This window comes from Mustela putorius, unplaced genomic scaffold, assembly GCF_011764305.1.
Source record: "Mustela putorius furo isolate JIRA1106 unplaced genomic scaffold, ASM1176430v1.1 tig00000460_pilon_pilon_pilon, whole genome shotgun sequence".
In the NCBI taxonomy this organism is placed as follows: Eukaryota; Metazoa; Chordata; class Mammalia; order Carnivora; family Mustelidae; genus Mustela; species Mustela putorius.
In genome coordinates, this window is record NW_025421389.1 from 21370701 (window position 1) to 21387746 (window position 17046).

The window sequence follows — 17046 nt, forward strand, 5'->3', positions numbered from 1 at the left end:
TCTCTCATGTTAACTAAGTTTGAAGTCTGGATAACTTCATATCTTTTTTTAATGATTCACATTGAAAAGCAAAAAATTCAAAATGCATAACATTCCCCTTTCACGGAGCAGACAATATAAACATGTATCTCTCAGTGACAGTTGGCAAAATACGACTGATTAATCTGCAGACCTACGGGGGTTCACCTTCAGTGACTTCCCACTTTTCATCTGCTCTGATAAAAACACATCTGGAACAGCTGAAAAAATGAAGCTAAGAGAAGAATTGCATCAAAATATTTTTTTTTTAAATACTCTGGGTTGTAAAGAATGCGAAGGTTCTAACAAGAATGCACAAACTTAACACGTTCCACTTTATTATTAAACAGTATACTGATATTCAAGAACATTTAAAAATATAATGACCCATTATATGTTTCTATTACCGCTGAGGTCTTCCTGGTAAGAGCAGAGAAGTGGTGGCTGAAAGTGCGGATTTGAGCATTAGTTCTATCCCTTATAAGCTGTTCACGCAGGGGAGCTTATTACTTTGAGTCTTTGCTTCTTTGTTGCAAAAAAGGGAGAGTAAAACTAATAGTGTGCAACTGTGTTCTGAGGATAAAGTAAAATAATACATGTCTGTTTCAAGTGCTTTGCAAATGTGAGTTTTTATTGCCTGGTGTTTTTGTTATTTTTCACGATGAATATATGTATATAGCTTTGACTCAGAATATTCATTTATTGCCCATTGCAGCTATTTTTGCTTTCTGCCTGGTTTCTGATCTGTCTTCTGCTCCTGTCTCTCTGGACGTTTGGGGGTATTTTCTTCCTCCTCAAACTATGACTGTTTCTGTCAGATCTGCGGTTTCTCTGCTCTTTAGCCAGGAGCTCCAACCCACCTGATGACCTGTTCGGCTTTCTTTTCTTGTGCCAGATCTCTCTACTTAGAGATCAGTGGGTTCTCTGGACTTGAAAGGGACCTTGCTTTCAAAAAGCTGAGCTCTGGGGGCCTGGGGAAGAAGTTGCTTAGAAGTCAGAGAGCTGCAACAGAGGCTCAGCCCTGAGTCTTAGCCCCGGGCTTTCTCCGCCAAACTCCCAGCGAAGGACACTTCTGTTTGGGCTTCGGATTCAAAGCACACATCTTAATCCTCTCCACACCTGCTCAGAGCACTGTTTGTTGTTCAACCAAACTTAGAAGTTATAATCCTATCATAACGGCTACTATTTATCGGTGGGTACTATGTACCAGGTCCTGTGCCGAGTATTTTATATAAACGATGCCCCTGCATGGACATAAATATTTTATTTGAGAGGAACACTTATCCCCATTTTACGGAAGAGGAAGCTGGGGTGCTAATTTATTAAGTAAATTGCCCAAAGACATATCCTAAGGTAGGTACCTGGAAGAGTTGTGATTCCAAGACCATCTGATCTCCAAGTCCACTCCACAAACCACTCAACACTCACTTCTCTGAATGCTCCTTCCCTTCCAGTCTATCAGGCTCCCACGACAGCCCCAGAATGCCAGGTTGTCTTACTGCCTGTCTTTCTAGAACCTTCTGGAATCTCACTAGAGGGGAGTGAAGACATTCCTGTCTGAATGTGGGGGTCCTGTGCTCACTGTAGTATGCTTCTGGCTCAGCCTCACTAATTCTGTACATGTTTGACTCCAGTTGTGTGCAGGTGGCCTCGTGGTTGCCTCTGCTGGACTTAAGCCCCACGTGGCTGTCCCCAGTGCTAGTCTGTCTGCAGTGGCTCCAGTTCTATGGGAATAGGAGCAGCCCAGTGGATAATTCCAGTGAACGACTGGTTGGTTTTATCTGAAGGAGGAGCCCGTGTAAATAAGGCTGTGGGAACCCCGGCTCTGAGCCCATACTTCAGGAGGACCCCCGTGGCCCCCGTGTCTGTGAGGCTGGTCTTGGAGAAATCCATGGGGGTGAGGGGACTTGAAACCAGCTCACACCAGGAGCAAGTGAAGAAGGGGCTGTGTTCAGGTGGAAGAGAGCAGACTCTTGGGCTCCCCAAAGTCGCCCTCGAGTGAGAGAGGGCGATCACAAGGAAGTGGGATTTGACGTTTGTGGACGTCCCCAAGGAGGGGAACTGGGAAACGGGTGTGGGCGAATCACGAGGAAGCCCAGCTGTGTCAAATCCTTCTTGGGAAACAGGTGGCATCTAAAGAGTCAGGACCATCCCCAGATGGTGGTATTTCCCACTTCTGGGAGCCATCTGGGTACAGCTGGGCAGCTACGAGGTCAGGGTGTCCCAGAGGGACCACCTGGGAGGAATTGGTGGCACTTGGCCACCTAGGAGACCCTGGGGGGCAGGGCTAGCCTCCCATTGTCCCATGCCCACTGCCCACTGTTCAATGGTGGGAAAGCCGGGCCCAGCGTGTGCTGAGGGTGCCGCGGGTCCGCCAGAGGCTTCTAACACAGTTTATCCCATCTAGTCATAGATTTTTGGTGATGCCATGAGCACAATGACAATTACAGGGAGAAGGGCAGGGCTTTGTTCCTCTCTGTCCCCTGCTGGTCCCCAACAAGACACAAAGGGGCAGTAAAGCCCATGACTAAGAGAAACACTGGCTCCTGTGGTTCCAGTTCTAGGCTCTCGGAGGTGCAGACCCGCTGTGGGCTCATCAGGGGGTTCTTTTGCCAACCTCAGGCTTCCTGCCCATGTTTATTTTCTAGCTTCCCCTCCTGGCTATGCCTATCCTTCCTCCCTCTCCTGTCCCCATCACCCAGATGAGAGGCCCAATATCTGCCTGAAATAGGAGCCACAGAGTTGCCTCACCAGCAGAGGCCCCTGTAAGCCTTCCTTAGCATTGGCTGAGAGGCCCCTGGGGACCAGGGACTTGGTTTAGTCTTATGGGCTGTTTCTCTTGGCTTGAAAAACAATACCTCCATCCTACCTGGCCTCCCTTTACAATCTCCAGGAGCACATGACAGATGCCTGATGTGGTCCTAGGGCAGTGGCTCGGCTGCTCTATGCTCAGAGAGAGAGGCTTGATGCCTAGGAGCCGGGGAGGACAGGGTCTGGCTCCAGAGCTTTCCCCTGCTGACTCTCCCCTTGAGGGTGGGCTCAGTGTCTCCTCTCTGCCCTGCCTGGCCTCTGAGTGGGTGGTCTGTGTCTGGCCCCCTCAGGCCAGGAGGGAAACCCCTCTGGGGTGTTCTGAGTGACGGAGAAGCTCAGAAGTAGGGTGCAAATGGGAGGAAGGGATTTCAGGGGCTCCACGGAGTGAGCTGAGGAGATGATCTGGGAGCGAAGCTGATGAAGGAGGATTCGGGAAAGAGAAGCTTCGATGACAAGGTGGTGGGAATGGAACGGGCAAGAACCCTGTTTCCATCTGGAGCCCCAGGAAGGAGCTGGTGGTGGCAGCTGGAGCAGTCATGACAGCAGAGAGCTGGGACTTGAGGCTCAAAATAGGAGTGAGGTTTCTGTCGCTCCTGGCTTTCTTCCTCTGGCTGCCTTGAGGCCCATGCCCGTTTGCATGGCAGATGTATTTTTTATGAAAAACTCCACTTTGGATGGAAAAAGCAGGAGGGGGGCAGTGACCAGGTATGAAAGGGCCAGGTGGTCCACCTAAGGTCCCCACTGGGGGTCAGGAAAAGGTAGGGTAAATGGACACTTGGGCCTAGGGTGCTGCTGCTAGCCTCTAGGTGGGGATAGTCGTGGGCCAGAGAAATAGAGGGAGGGGGCAGGGAATGAGGCCAGAGGTAAGGAAGCAGGGATGGCATAGATAGGTTTCTCCTTCCTTCCGGGGAGGCAAGCGAGGGCAGAGGCAGGCCTCCAAGGCCAGCGGTGCTGTAGGAAGGGTCCAGGTCTTGTGCCATCCAAGCCCCTTCCCCCTCTGGAAATAAAACTATCAGCAAAGAATTCGATTCCTCAGTGTTTCACTTCTGCCCCAGCCCGAACACACGTGCGGTGAGTTCTTCCAACACAGCTCCCTGCCTTTCTTGACCAGTAGCTGCTGTGGGGCCTGGGGCTTAGCAGCCAAGGCCAGCTGCACCGAGCTGAGGATGGCAGGGACTCCATGCGGGTTGGTGGCTCGGACAGCGAGGATGCTGGGATAGCCCAACTTGTGTCTCTGATGAAACAGCAAGAAAGAAAACTGGCATTTCTTCAGGGCCTACCTGGGCCTGGACACGTTCCCTGGTCTGGCATGTTATCGTCTCTTTCCAGATGTTCAGTCTGAGGACATCGAAGTTCATGGAGCTGGTCTTCACCTCCGAGTTGGGGTTTTCATCTGCTCCCATTGCCCCAGAACCCCAAGTCTGAGCTCTTCCCAGAAGTTGGTGGGACCTTTGCAGGAGAAAGGTGGAGAGTGATGCTGGGAGGTCAGTGGTCTGTCTGGGGATGGAGTGATGAATGCCAAGGTTCGGCCATGGTTTCATAGCTCTTTCTGGTGGCCGGAGTGGGGCTGGGTGCTTCCCTGGAGAGAGGAGGCATCACCTCAGGATTAGAGGATCATGTGGCAGTGGTCCCTCTGCCATGGCATGCTGGTCAAGACAGCAGGAAGGGGACGTGGCCTGTGGCTAAGTCCTGCTCTCTCAGAGAACCAGGAATGTGACTTCGAAAATACCTCAGGATTGGAGAACCCCGGGGTCCCTATCTGGGACCTCTGAAAGTTCTCTCCTCCCTCCTTCTACCTCGGGATTAGGTTTCCCTCACGATACCTGAAGCTGGAGTTGGCAGCTTCCATTCTGAGCTAGAAGTTTCTGTTTTCTCCCATGTAAGTGGGGAGAATAGCAGTCACTTCCTTGAAGTCTTTGCTCAAGGGTCATGCCCATGAAGGGCTCCCTGACCTCCCTGTTTCAGACTGGAAGTTTGCCCCCTATTTTCTTGCGTCCCTTGCCTGCTTTTTTTCTCTGTAGCACTTCTCACTATTATCTATCTATTGATGGATCTATCGATCTGTCATCATTTATCTGTTTATTTTAGTCTGCCCAACTCTACCCCAGTACTAGTGCCTCGGGAGAGGGGTATTTGCCTGTTTTGTGCCCTGTGTCCCCTGCACCTAGAGCAGTGCCAGGTCCATCAGAAGCACCGGGATAGGGCGCCTGGGTGGCTCAGTGGGTTAAAGCCTCTGCCTTCAGCTCAGATCATGATCTCAGGGTCCTGGGATCGAGCCCTGCATTGGGCTCTCTGCTCAGCAGGGAGCCTGCTTCCCCCTCTCTCTCTGCCTGCCTCTCTGCCTATTTGTGATCTCTATCAAATAAATAAATAAAATCTTAAAAAAAAAAAAAATGAAAGGACCGAAGCACTAGACGGTCTCTGGGCTTCCTCCAACCTGTAAAAAGTCTGCCGTTCTATGACCACCATGCCCCCAAATGCTCAGTCACACAAGTTCTTCCCAAAGCTCACCTGAAACGCCTCAGCAGCAGCTCTGCTGGGTTCAGGGGTGCTGAGCACCCCTAAGGGGTAGCCCTTCCTCTGTTTCTTTCGACTCTGAGGATCAGAACGGGGCCTAGCTGGGGGACCATGAGTCAGCTCACAGTTTCTTAGAACGGTTTCCATTCAGATACTTGTATGTTTTATTCTAATTGGCTCTTGATGTGTTGTTTCATAACGTTTTATTGTTTTCCGTAGAGGAAATTCATTATGGGTATAATTAGAGGTTGTTTGATTTTAATTTCTTTGGTAAGAGTTTTCATAGAATAGAGTTCAGAAAATGAAAATTTTGCCATGTGCCTTGATTTGGGATTTGGACATGTGGTCCTTGGAGATGAAAGTTGACACCGTCCTGCCCTGGGTGGGGCTCTGGTCCCTGGCCTTGGATGTTCCATTTGGGAACAGGGTCCTGCCTCAGAGGGCCCCGGGAGCATCTGTTTTAGGTGCTCAGGTTGACCGGCCTAAGACTGTCCACACAGGGCCTCCATTTTTCCTCTCAGAATGCCCCTCCGAAAGCAGCATTCCGGAACCCCTGGTTTCCTCATAGCTGACTCTGTGGGGGCAGTTTCAGGAGTAAAGGTAGCTTCACACTCCCGGTATTTGGTATTTGGTATTCGCTGAGTAACTGGGATGGCCTCGGAGGAGGGGAGAGGGACAGGTCTGGCTAGTTCTGAGGTGTTGTTTATACTTGAGATTACCTCACACGTCCCAACCCGCTTCCCCGCCCCATCTGGTGGGGGCTGGCCCTCAGCCTTCCAGCCCCTTTTTCCCCACATGCTGGGGAAGACAGGGGCCAACATGGCTCTTCCCGTGGACATCAGCTGAGCCTGGAAGCTTCAGCCCTCAGGAGACCATGGAAAGGGACGGCAGCCGGGTGAGTGGCCATGGGCCTTGGGCCAGAACTTCCCAGGGCTGGGGAAGCAGGGATAGGGCTGAGAGATGGGTGGGGCGCTGCCACCTCGGTGCCTAAGGTTTTGGGGGAAACCGAATGTACCTTTTCACACTGAAGTTCCTTGAAGGGATTGAGATTGCTTGCCTCCTTTTTTCCTGGTTTCTAGGAGGGGCCCCTGGGAGCAGCTGATGGGATTCGGGGTCTGATCAGGAGGTACCACAGGGCTGTGCCTGAATTTTGGGCTCTTGGTCTCTCACCTGTTAGATCATCCCTTTTGCTGGCTTGAGAAATCACCAGAACTTCCCATTCTACCTGGCCTTCAAGGTCCTCTTGGCTAACCCCCTCCTTAGACTCATAGACCATCTTAGAAAATTTGAATTTCTACGTGTATTTAAGATCTTTAAGGGGATTTTTCAATCTCCTTTGGTCACTTATTTTCAGGCTTTATAATATTCATGCTTCAAAATGCTTCCTTAAGTCTAACCATAGTTCCTTCTGCCACAACTCAGGTTCCTTTCCTCTTCTGTTCTTGATGGTGGCAGAGAGCAGCTAGAGTGCCCTGCGTTGAAAAGCCAATTATACACGTGAAGGCTTCCAGAGATTTTGTTCAACTGTGCCTCAGCTTTCTTTTCTGGAGGGACAGTCTTCTTATACTCTAACTTATCCTTACGTCTTGCTTTCTACTTCTTTCTTCCTTCTTTTATTCTTTACTAAAGTAGTAGAATCAGAAAATCTGGGAAGGATGGGGCAGCTCTGGGTTTGAGAAGGATCAGCCCAGCCTATGTTCTTTCTTATAGGAGGCTTATGGTCCATTCTGAACCCCAGATACATTTCTGCCAATTTTACATCATCTTTCCTGCCATTCTTCCAACCCCTTCTTGACTTTTCTTTCCCAGACTTACCCCCTGACCTCTGCACTGTCCTCCTCAGTTCCTGTCTCCTCCTCCCCAGGGTCATTTGGTCCTAGGCCCCTGGGCTCATTGGAGAATCTGGTGAGCAGTAAGGGCAGTGCATAGGGCAGAATAGAGTTTTGTCTGAGGTGTGGGGAAGGTGAACCCACAATCACAGCCATCAGGCATGTTTGTTGGTGACTTTCTGGGAGCCTAACCTTGATGATCTCTAAACACAAAGGATGAGAAGGGCTCATTTTTCTGAAGGATGGTAGGGCCAGACCTGGGCAGGGTGCTGTAGGTGCCATATGCCTAGGATGCTTGTCTTTCCAAAGTTCAGGACCAACATGGAAGGTCACTGGAGGGGCAGAGAGTGGAGAGAAGACTTTTCATTTCTGATGGAAGAAGTGTTAAATGGTGTGTTAGGTGCCATGTTCTTTTGTTCTGGGAGGCTGTCCTAACTTACTTTGGAGTGAAAGAACTGAACCACCACTTTTTTTTTTTTAAAGATTTTATTTATTTATTTGACAGAAATCACAAGTAGGCAAAGGCAGGCAGAGAGAGAGGGAGAAGCAGGCTCCCCATTGAGCAGAAAGCCCGATGTGGGGCTCGATCCCAGGACCCCAGGATCATGACCAGAGCTGAGGGAGAGGCTTTAACCCACTGAGCCACCAAGGTGCCCCTGAACCAGCACTTTAAACCACCTTATTTAAGGTTCTTAAATTCACTCCCTTGTTTAAGGTGGGCCCTCCAAGATAGTGAGCCTAGGATGGGGGCAGGGAGAGCTGCCTGGGGCTCTTATTAGCAGCAGATTTCTTCAGGGTCTTTAGACTGAAGAGGAGCAGACTCGGAGAAACTGGTAGTTTGTGGCTGTGCCTTCTCTCCGAGGGTTTCATGGCAGAGAGATGCGCACTGCGGTTTTACTCCTTCAGTTCCGTAAAGCAGCAAGCAAGATGGTAGCAAAGGGATATAAGCCTGTTGAAGCTGGTTGGGTGTTCAGGTAGGACCTGGGACAGGAGATGCAGAAAGCTCTCAGCTTCTCGGTCTTCAAAAGAGAAGCTGCATGATGTGGACAGAACACTGACCGATTCCAGGTCAGCCGTGACTTTGGGCAAATCAACCTCTTTGTACCTCAGTTTCTTCATCTGTAAAATGGAATAAAGATAGTGTCTCCTTCAAGGAGTCTTAGAATAGTGACTTTCACATACAAGACCCTTTTTACTTTGCTTTATTTTTATTTTTTAAATTTTATTTATTTGTTTGTTTATTTAATTATTTATTTATTGTTTTTTATTAACATATAATGTATTATTTGCCCCAGGGATACAGGTCTGCGAATCATCAGGCTTACACAACTCACAGTGCTCACCATAGCACATACCCTCCCCACTGTCCATAAGCCAGCCACCCTGTCCCTTCCCCTCGACCCCCCAGCAACCCTCAGTTTGTTTCCTGAGATTAAGAGTCTCTTATGGTTGGTTTCCCTCCCCAGTCCCATCTTGTTTCATTTTTTCCTCCCTAGCCCTGCACACCTACCCCTCTCAAGTTCCTCATATCAGAGAGATCATATGATAATTAAGACCCTTTTAAAATAGCATCCAGCAGAGAGAGAGATACTCACAGAGTTTTCAGATTTTCCTCCTCCTCCCCCATTATCATCACCTGGGGTCTAAGCCTGACTCCTCTACAATGTGGGCATGCCTCCATGCCTCAGTTTCTCCACCTACCAAAGATGAGGGGGTTGGTCAAACTGCTTTCCCCCGCTGACAGTCTGTGGACTTGTATGGAATGGGATTGCAGGTGCATTCTACTACGTATGTGCATTGCTCTTGAGCAATAGTGTGTGTTTTGTATTTTTTTTCCAAAGGTATCACATTCTTAATGCTCACAGAAGTGCCATGTTTATTTAAGAGAGACTGAACAAACCCACTGCTAAAGCTGCAATCCATTGTTGACTGGGTCTTCTTATAATAGAGCAGGTTCTCAGTCAGTCCAAGACCACAGGTGTTGTGGACTTGAGAAGGGCAGGTGGTCCCAGGGCTGAGTGGGTGAAGCGCCCTCCCTTGATGGGGGTGGGTAGGTTCCCAGGAGGGCGGATCACCAGGCTCAGGTCACTGTGCTGTGTGCTGTCCGCCCCACAGCGCAGGCTCTTCCAGGACCCTTGGCACCGGCCCTTCGGGCCTACAGACGTGCTGCCCTCACCTGAGACCTCTCTGTTCCCTGTTGTCATTGGTGCTGGGCAACCTTCCACCTGGTCCATCCTGCCCTGCCTCCCCCGAATTGTCCCTGTGACTTGGCAAATATGAACAAGAATGTGTAGGAGTGTGTGTATGGGGCTCCAGGCTGGGGTGCTGGGCGGGAAGGCCGGCTGATGTAACAGTAGCCACTTAGCTTAAGTGTCTTGTTTTGGCAGAACAGCTTCCTCTTGGTACAGCAACAGCAGGGTGGATGGTGCCCAGCCAGGCAGCCAGGGTGCTGGGGGGAGGTGTGAGGGAAGCCGGCCCCGGGGGCCCCGGGGCTTTGGCAGGACCCTAGCAGGACCACGGGGAGGGTGGCTCCTCTGATAGGACTGTCTAGGGCACTTCCATGAGGTACCAGCCCTGAACTGTGTCACGGCCCCAGCGTAGGCCTAGAAGGCACATGGGGGGAAATTGAGGCAACAAGACCCTGGCTGATCAAAGATTATTTGCTTGGCAGCAGTAGATCCTTGACGTTCTTTAAACTCTTTGATGAATGAACAAATGAATGAATGAATACGCGAATGAATGGACAAGGAGGTGTTTTGACGCTGGACTACCAGGGATTCCCCGAGGCTTTTTCATGAGGCATCGTAAACCAGAAGGAACATCAGTGCTCGCCCAGGCCAGTAATTTCCAAGTTCTTTGTAAGCAGCCTCTTTTGTTCAAATGAAACCGTGTGTGGAGCCCATTGTACACAACTGCCAAGTGGGTCTTCTCTGTTTGAAGTGGGGTGAAGGACTCCAGACCCTTTCCCTGCTCCAATGGTCCTGGTCCCAGAGGCATTTCCACGGAACCTCTCATGCTCCGGGAACCCTGCTTGAAAACAGCCGATTGTCTGCTCCCTTCCTTTTATGGATCAGGGAGCCAAGGTCCAGAGAGGGATGCAAATGTCCTTAAGGTCATGCACGGTGAGGAGCAGAAGCCAGACTCCTCCATGCATCCCAAGCCTGGAAGAGAGGCCTCTGGGGCCCAGTTTGATTCCAGGGGGCTCCCCAATTTGGAAGGAGGGTGGAAGGAAGTGTTGGGGAGTCTGCCTGTACTCTGAGGGGAGCCTACATTTATGGAATTTACCTGGGTTCAGGAAGGAGGGAGTAGGAGGGAGCCTGGCATACCTGGAGGTACAGGGAAGCCTGGGTTGAGCAGTAAGGACAGGAAAGAAGCATGATCCACTCCATCCCAGTTCCGACCAGTTCAGTCCAGGCCGGTCCATAGTCGAATGGGTTCAGGCCTCCCCTGCTATGGCCCAGGGGCTCCCCAGCATCCCAGCAGCACAATAGCCATTTAGATTCTGCCAAAGGTAGCTCCTGATTTTTCTTGGTACCCTCTAGTGCTTCCAGTGGGGATTGGGGGCATCTCTTCCTGCCTAGTCCAGAATGCTGGGGGGTCAGGCTGGGATCCTGCCTATGTCCCCCACTCCGAACATCCCTGATACTCAGGGTCTTTTAGAGAGAGAAGCTGCCACAGGGGCCCCAGTCTGGTCAGGAGTCCTTCCCCACAGGAGCCTGGTAAGGGGCGCTGGGAGAGCACAGTGATGGACAGGAGCTCAAAGACAGGAGCCAGAAGATGACATTGCCCCCAACTAGCTGTGTGCCCCTGTGTGCCCCAACTAGTTCTGCTCCCAACTGGCTGTGTGCCCTTAGACCAGTCGCATTGCCTTTCTGGGCCTTAATCACCTTATCAGTAGGATAAAGAAACCAGAACTAGAGGGTTTTCAAGCTCTTAGCTCTGACGGCTTGTGATCTGCCCAGCCTGCCCGGGGAGTAGCCTGCATGAAGGGATGGCCCAGGGCAGAGGAGGGAGGCCCTGCCAGCTTTGGCTGGACTTAAACGGGCCCTAGTGGACCTGCTCTTGAGTCCCGAAGTCGTGTTATGGCTGTTGCCACCCACCAGACATTCCCACAGGAGTCTTTAGCCAGGTTCTTCTACCTGCCTGCCACGGAGCCCATGAGGCTTGTATCCCGGAGTTCAGACCACTTCCTGTGGTTGGAGAACAGCCTCTAAGCAAAGCCTGGAGCTCAATCCTTGGCAGTGGCCACGAAACCGAGCAATCTCGGAGGTGACCACCGCATGGCTCAGCATGGCAGAGGATCACTGAACCCTCTCCTCTTGGCACAGCTGGCTGGGCTGTAGGAGGTGCAGAGAGGCCAAGGGCAGGACCAGTGGGCTCCTTGCTCACTCAGTGCCACCCCCACCAGGTAAGGGACCACAGGACAGCCTCCACCACAGGAAACCATAGACATGTCCCATTCAGCCTGGCAGCCCTGGGAGAGAGGACCATGGTCTTGGTAGAAGGGCACCCTTGGGTTTTAGTCTTTATTCTGCGATGTAAGATGTACCAAAGTGACTCTGAGGAAAGCATGCAAATGTTTTAGGCCTCTACTTCCTTGACTGTAAAATGGGAATAATAATTCTGATCGACTCCTCTTCAGGAAAGTGCTTGGAGAGCGCCCCAGAGCCGGGGACTGCTCTGCCCAGCTTTCTGCCTGGCCCATTGCTCACGGTCTCCCTGCAGATCCCTGTGTGGCCCGTCTTCCAGCCAGGCTGCTTGCTGCCCCAGAGCACCTCTGGGGACCTGTTGCGAGTAGGGGCCCCTGCAGAATGCAAAGGCACAGGCAGGTGGGGATCATGACTGCCTGGTGTATAGGCTGGTCTGTGATGCCGTGAGGGCTACGAATGTATTACCCTACGGGGAACCCCGGAGCCCACCCTAGGGGCTGGCGTGGAGGAGAGGCAGGGCCAGGAAAGAATGATTGGCAGTGCTTGGCCAGGGAAATGGTCACCCACCCGCCTGGCTTTGTCCTGTCCACTCTCCCCAGATGGGCTGAGGGGCTTCTTGCCAGCAGGCAGGTCATGGGGATCCTGGACTTGGTCATCTGAGTTCCATTGTCAGGTCTTCTGTTCACTGGCAAAGGCCAGGAGTTGGGCTGGTTCTGGTTTGGGGTTGCATCTTGGGGTTCTGGGCAAGAAGTCTCCTCCTACCCTCTTCCCTACGTACTCAAGGGATCTGCTCTGAGGGTGAGGCCAGGCCTCCACAAGGGAGGCTGGAATCGCAGCAGTTGCTCTCCAAGGATTGAGGAAGGGAAATGAGCTACTGCTCTAATAGGTTAGACACCAGGAAGAACTTCCAGCAGGTGGGGGTGGCAGGCTATGAATGGGGAAGGGGTGGCTGTGGAGTCTTTTCTAGTGCTCCCTGAAAAGGGGGGTCTTCCCAGCATCCTGGGATGGTCTGGGTTGAGGTTCAGAGTCAGGGGGCTGAGGCAGATGGCCTCACTGTAGAGGCTGCTTTCCTCTGGTCTTGGGGCTGCCCGACCATCCTGCTGGGGTTCATGTTTCCCCTAGCCTTGCAGTCGGGCCTCTTCTCTTGCCCTGGCCTTTGGGGCCCAAATCTTGGCTGTGACACAAGAGTGCTTGCTCTATGAAGACCAGGCCCTGTACAGTCTCCAGCTCTTTCTTGTTTACCCCAATGTCTGGCCTCCCCTGTGCATTCACAGCCCCCTCCCCTGCCCCGGGAAGACTTGACATGGGCGGAGCCTTGGAAGCAACACCTTCAGAGTCTGTCTGGAGACTTAACCCCTTCATGCCCAAGATGAGTCCCACTTTACATTGCCCCAGCTCCCTCTAGACTCAGAAGAGGGACCCAGGGGCTCCTCCTGCCCGGACCCCAGCTCACCTCCCCAGACACCCTCCTCCTTGCTTCCTATAGTCCAACGCCATGGGTGGGCACGTTGGGAACTATGTACAGGTGGAACCAGCATCAGGGAGAGGGCTGCGCAAGGTCTGGAGGCCTCCCCTCTGTCTTTCTGGCTGCCCCGAGCTTCCCACCTTGCCTGTCCTTCACCAGTTACCCCTCTGGTCTAACTCCCTCTCACTGTTCCTACCTTCCCCTAGCCTTTACACCATCTCCCTTGGGGCCTCTGCCTGCTGTGGGCCCCTTTGTTCCTGCCACAGTGAAGCAGTACCAGGACCAGGGCCATGGAGCCTGCTCTGGTGGGGACAGCCTGAGCTCTTGAATGTGAATCAGAAGGTTATGTTAAGTCCCTACAAGCCTGCCAATCAGTTCAGGGGCTCTGGGCATGCTGTTTAGTCCTCCGCACCCTGGTTTTCTCAAGGACAGATTGGGGGTCATAGTTCCTTCCAACCTTGATAGCGCGGCCATGGGAGAACCACAGGAAATAATGGGTATGGAAGCTCTTTGCATGCTGTCAGCCTCAAGGAAGTGAAGAAGGTTACTGGGGACTCTCGTGATACTGTGGGCCCAGACTCTACTTGCTCCTAGGAGGCCTGATCAGGATCCAAGCCCTGTGACTCAGCCCCAAGTGGTGAGTTTGGCATGTTCTTAACCTCCCAGGACTTCATTTTCAAAATCTATAAAATGGGACTGATAGTACCAGCCATAGAGGGCTGTGATGAATTTGAAACAGGATCAAGCTAAGTGCCTAATGGGCTACCACCTTTGCTATGGTGCGACACACATTCATAGACCAAGCTCTTCTGTGTTTATTCTGCAGTTACGGGGAAAGGAGGCAAGGTCAGTCCATCTTACATGAATGGGGACAGACTAAAGTATTCCCTTACTTTCCCCAGGGCAGTGCATTCAGAAGTGGATGCAGTTGTATTTGAACACAGATTTTTCTACTTCAACACCCACTGTCACAGCTCATGGTCACCAAACCTTTCCTGTACATATAGCATCTTTTACTATGCTGCTAGGAAGCAGGGCGATTGGTTCACCTTACAGATAAGGAAACGGAGGCATAAACAGGCGGAGTCTCTGGCCCAGAGTCTCCTGCTGAAGAGCGTGTGAGCCTGGCATGCTGCCTCTCCTGTCCCCAGGCTCCACCACGTCCTGGCAGGCCCCAGGACCCACCGGTAAAGCTCATGAGAAAGTTCCATAAGACCGAGATCACTGTAGAACAATTGTCCCCACCGCCAGGCTCCCTAGGGTACTCCCAACCCGCCAGGCCCCAGGTCCCAGTTCTCAGGCTGTGTCACAAATGCAGAACGAGCACCGGTGTACAGGTGCCTGGAGAAGACCGTGCCAGGGGCTCTTGCTGCCGACCTCAGAGGGCAGGGGACACTCAGACACACACAGGCTTGGGGCAGCATCCCGACTGTGGGATTCTGGGCAATCTGAGCCCTGAGACTTGGTTTCCTCATCTGTAAAACAGCCTTCTAAAAACACCAAACTTGGGTGCCTGGGTGGCTCAGCTGGCTAAGTGACTGCCTTCGGCTCAGGTCATGATTCTGGAGTCTAGGATCGAGTCTGGCACTGGGCTTCCTGCTCAAGGGGGAGTCTGCTTCTCCCCCTGACCCTCCCCACCTTCATTCTCTCTCTCAAATAAATAAATAAATAGAATCTTTAAATAAATAAATAAATACACCAAACTCTCATGTTTGGAGTGAGGACCTCATGAAACCACAGACATGAAGTTTACTGTAAATTCTCAAGTGCCGTACCTTGTGAACTGGTATGTGAATTATTATTTGAAGGTATCCTGTAGTGGGTGTGTGCCCCCCGGGTGGGGAAGGCTTTTGGTGTGAGCACAGCAGGGAGGGAAGGCGGGCAGGCCATTTGAGGTGCCCAGTGCCAGGGTCCCGGGCAGGGGACAAGTCTTGGGCCATCATTGGCCAGAAGCACAGAGTCTACACAGCCTGGGTTTTTTTCTCTCTCGTTGAAGGACCTTAGTCTGGCCTTTGTCCAGCACCCATTTTTCCCCCTAAGATGAGCTCCCACCACCTTTCAACCCTCTGGTCATGCCCCAGGGCTGTTAAATCTCCGGCAGGGGGGTGTTGCATGGGCCAAGGCAAAGACGGAGGGAGACGATCATTTCCTGCCCAGCTGCTGTGTGCCACACATAGGCAAGGCATTTCCCATTTTATCTCATCAAGTCCTCAGGGTCATTAGTCCCATTCTATAGATTAAGAAAAAGAAAAAAGGTTAAGTGTCTTGTCGAAGATCACACTGCTGGGTACAGGATGCAATCCCAGGTCTGCCTGACTCCGAAGCCAATGCTAGCAGCTGATGGGTGCTATATTTCCACACATCCTCACCACCTCTCCCTGCCCCCAGCCCCAGTCCTGGCCCCCGTGGAGCATCTAGGGGCTCGCCTGTCTTCACTTTATGGGAATCTGGTCTCTAGAGGTCGGGGGTGAAAGGGGGAATCTGAGCTCTGGTTCAGCTGGGTCAGCAGCAGTGGCAGCTGCCTTTAAGGTCCCTAATCACACACACACACACACACACACACACACACACACACACACACGTGTGTGTCCCTGCTCAGCTGGCTGGGACACCTGGACCCACGTGTATTTACTCACATCCATCAAGAAACCCAGCAACAACCTGGGATCATGGCTCCTGGTCCCAGCTGGTGGTAAGCCGAGCATGGTTAGGGACTCGAGATTCCTTCTTGAATTTATCTTGCAGCCTCCAGAACAGCGAGGAAGTGACCAAACTATTACCTCTGACTCTTAGAAAAGAGAGTTTAAAACAATTAAAACAAAACCAAACAAGAAACCCTTGCCTGGCAGGGAAGATAGTGTTGACTTGGGCTGATGTTCAAATGAGGAGGACTTTTTCTTACCTGCTTTGCTTACTAATAATGTCCAGTGTTAGCACAGGGGCAGGGGAGGGATGGAAACAAATGCTAGGGGTCCAGAGCCTGTGTCCTCCCCACAGCCCTGCCGACCGTGCCCCCAGCATGGGGTCCCCCGCACAGGTGAGCCGCCCTCACCATCCCTGCTGCTCCCCCTCCCAGACTGTCCTCCTCAGGGGCCAGGCAGCGCTCAGTGGAAATGATGACGAGGGTCAGATGTGGCCCTGGGGCCAGCGCGTTCCCAGATCCCCCTTGCTGCCTCTGGGACTTCTGGAGGGGCCTGAAGAGGTAGAGATGGTATAAGGGGTCAGAAGGCAGTGACAGGGACTGGGAAGCCCCACCAGACTTCCCACCTGCCCTGACTGCCCACTGGCTCTCTCTTAGATGTAAACCACCCCAAAAGCTCCACTTGCCAGGAAGAAACTTACCAGCATTCACAGATTGCCTAGTAAGGCCAGCTGCTGCGTTATCAACCGTGTTCCTCCTCAGAGAGGCAGCAAAGCCTCGTGGTTGAGCTGGTCCCTAAGCCCGGCTTTCTGGACTCAAGCTCTGGCCCTGCCCCTCTCCAGCTCTGATGGCTTGATTACATTGCTTAGTCTCTGCTTCTGTCTCCCGTGTGCAAAATGGGAGCGATTCTGTCCTGAGGACTAAGTGGGTGAATACATATAAAGCTCTTGGAGCATGTGAAGTCCTCTCTAAGCACCCACGGGAGTGCTGAATCGAGGTGAGCGGACCACTCCTCCCGCAGCCGAGTCGGGTACCCCACCCGTACCTTCTTCTGATTTTGCCTCTCCAGTTGCCCCGGTGCACTGGTGAGCAAATGCACATGCGTGAGCGCAGGTGCGCCAGTGAGCAAGACAAATCTGGTTGTTATTGAGAATGGTGGGCTGCAAGGCAGGTCAGGGCTCTTCTTAAGCGGAGCTAGTCACCCTTGAACGACAGCTCATAGTAAGAATGGGGTTTTAGAAGTCTGGTGCACAGAAGTGGAAAGGGCTGTGGTGTGAGGGGAGTGGGAGTGAAAGGGCCATCACTTCTGCCTCTGGGGATCATATCTCCTTGAGC

At 52.1% G+C, this 17046-nt stretch overlaps 1 protein-coding gene across 4 annotated transcripts in view; it reads left to right on the forward strand.

Annotated features, from left to right (window-relative positions):
- The first annotated feature begins 6086 nt into the window (after positions 1–6086).
- Positions 6087–17046, forward strand: part of TMPRSS13 (transmembrane serine protease 13) — a 28796-nt gene continuing 17836 nt past the window's right edge. The window contains exons 1-2 of one of the 4 annotated variants that reach the window (XM_013054908.2): positions 6087–6241; positions 9847–10011. In XM_013054908.2, coding sequence (XP_012910362.1) covers positions 9895–10011 — 117 coding nt within the window. In that variant the 5' untranslated portion in view covers positions 6087–6241; positions 9847–9894. The remainder of the gene's footprint in view (positions 6242–9846; positions 10012–17046) is intronic. The other 3 variants (XM_045080481.1, XM_045080482.1, XM_013054909.2) reach the window with 3 other exon arrangements.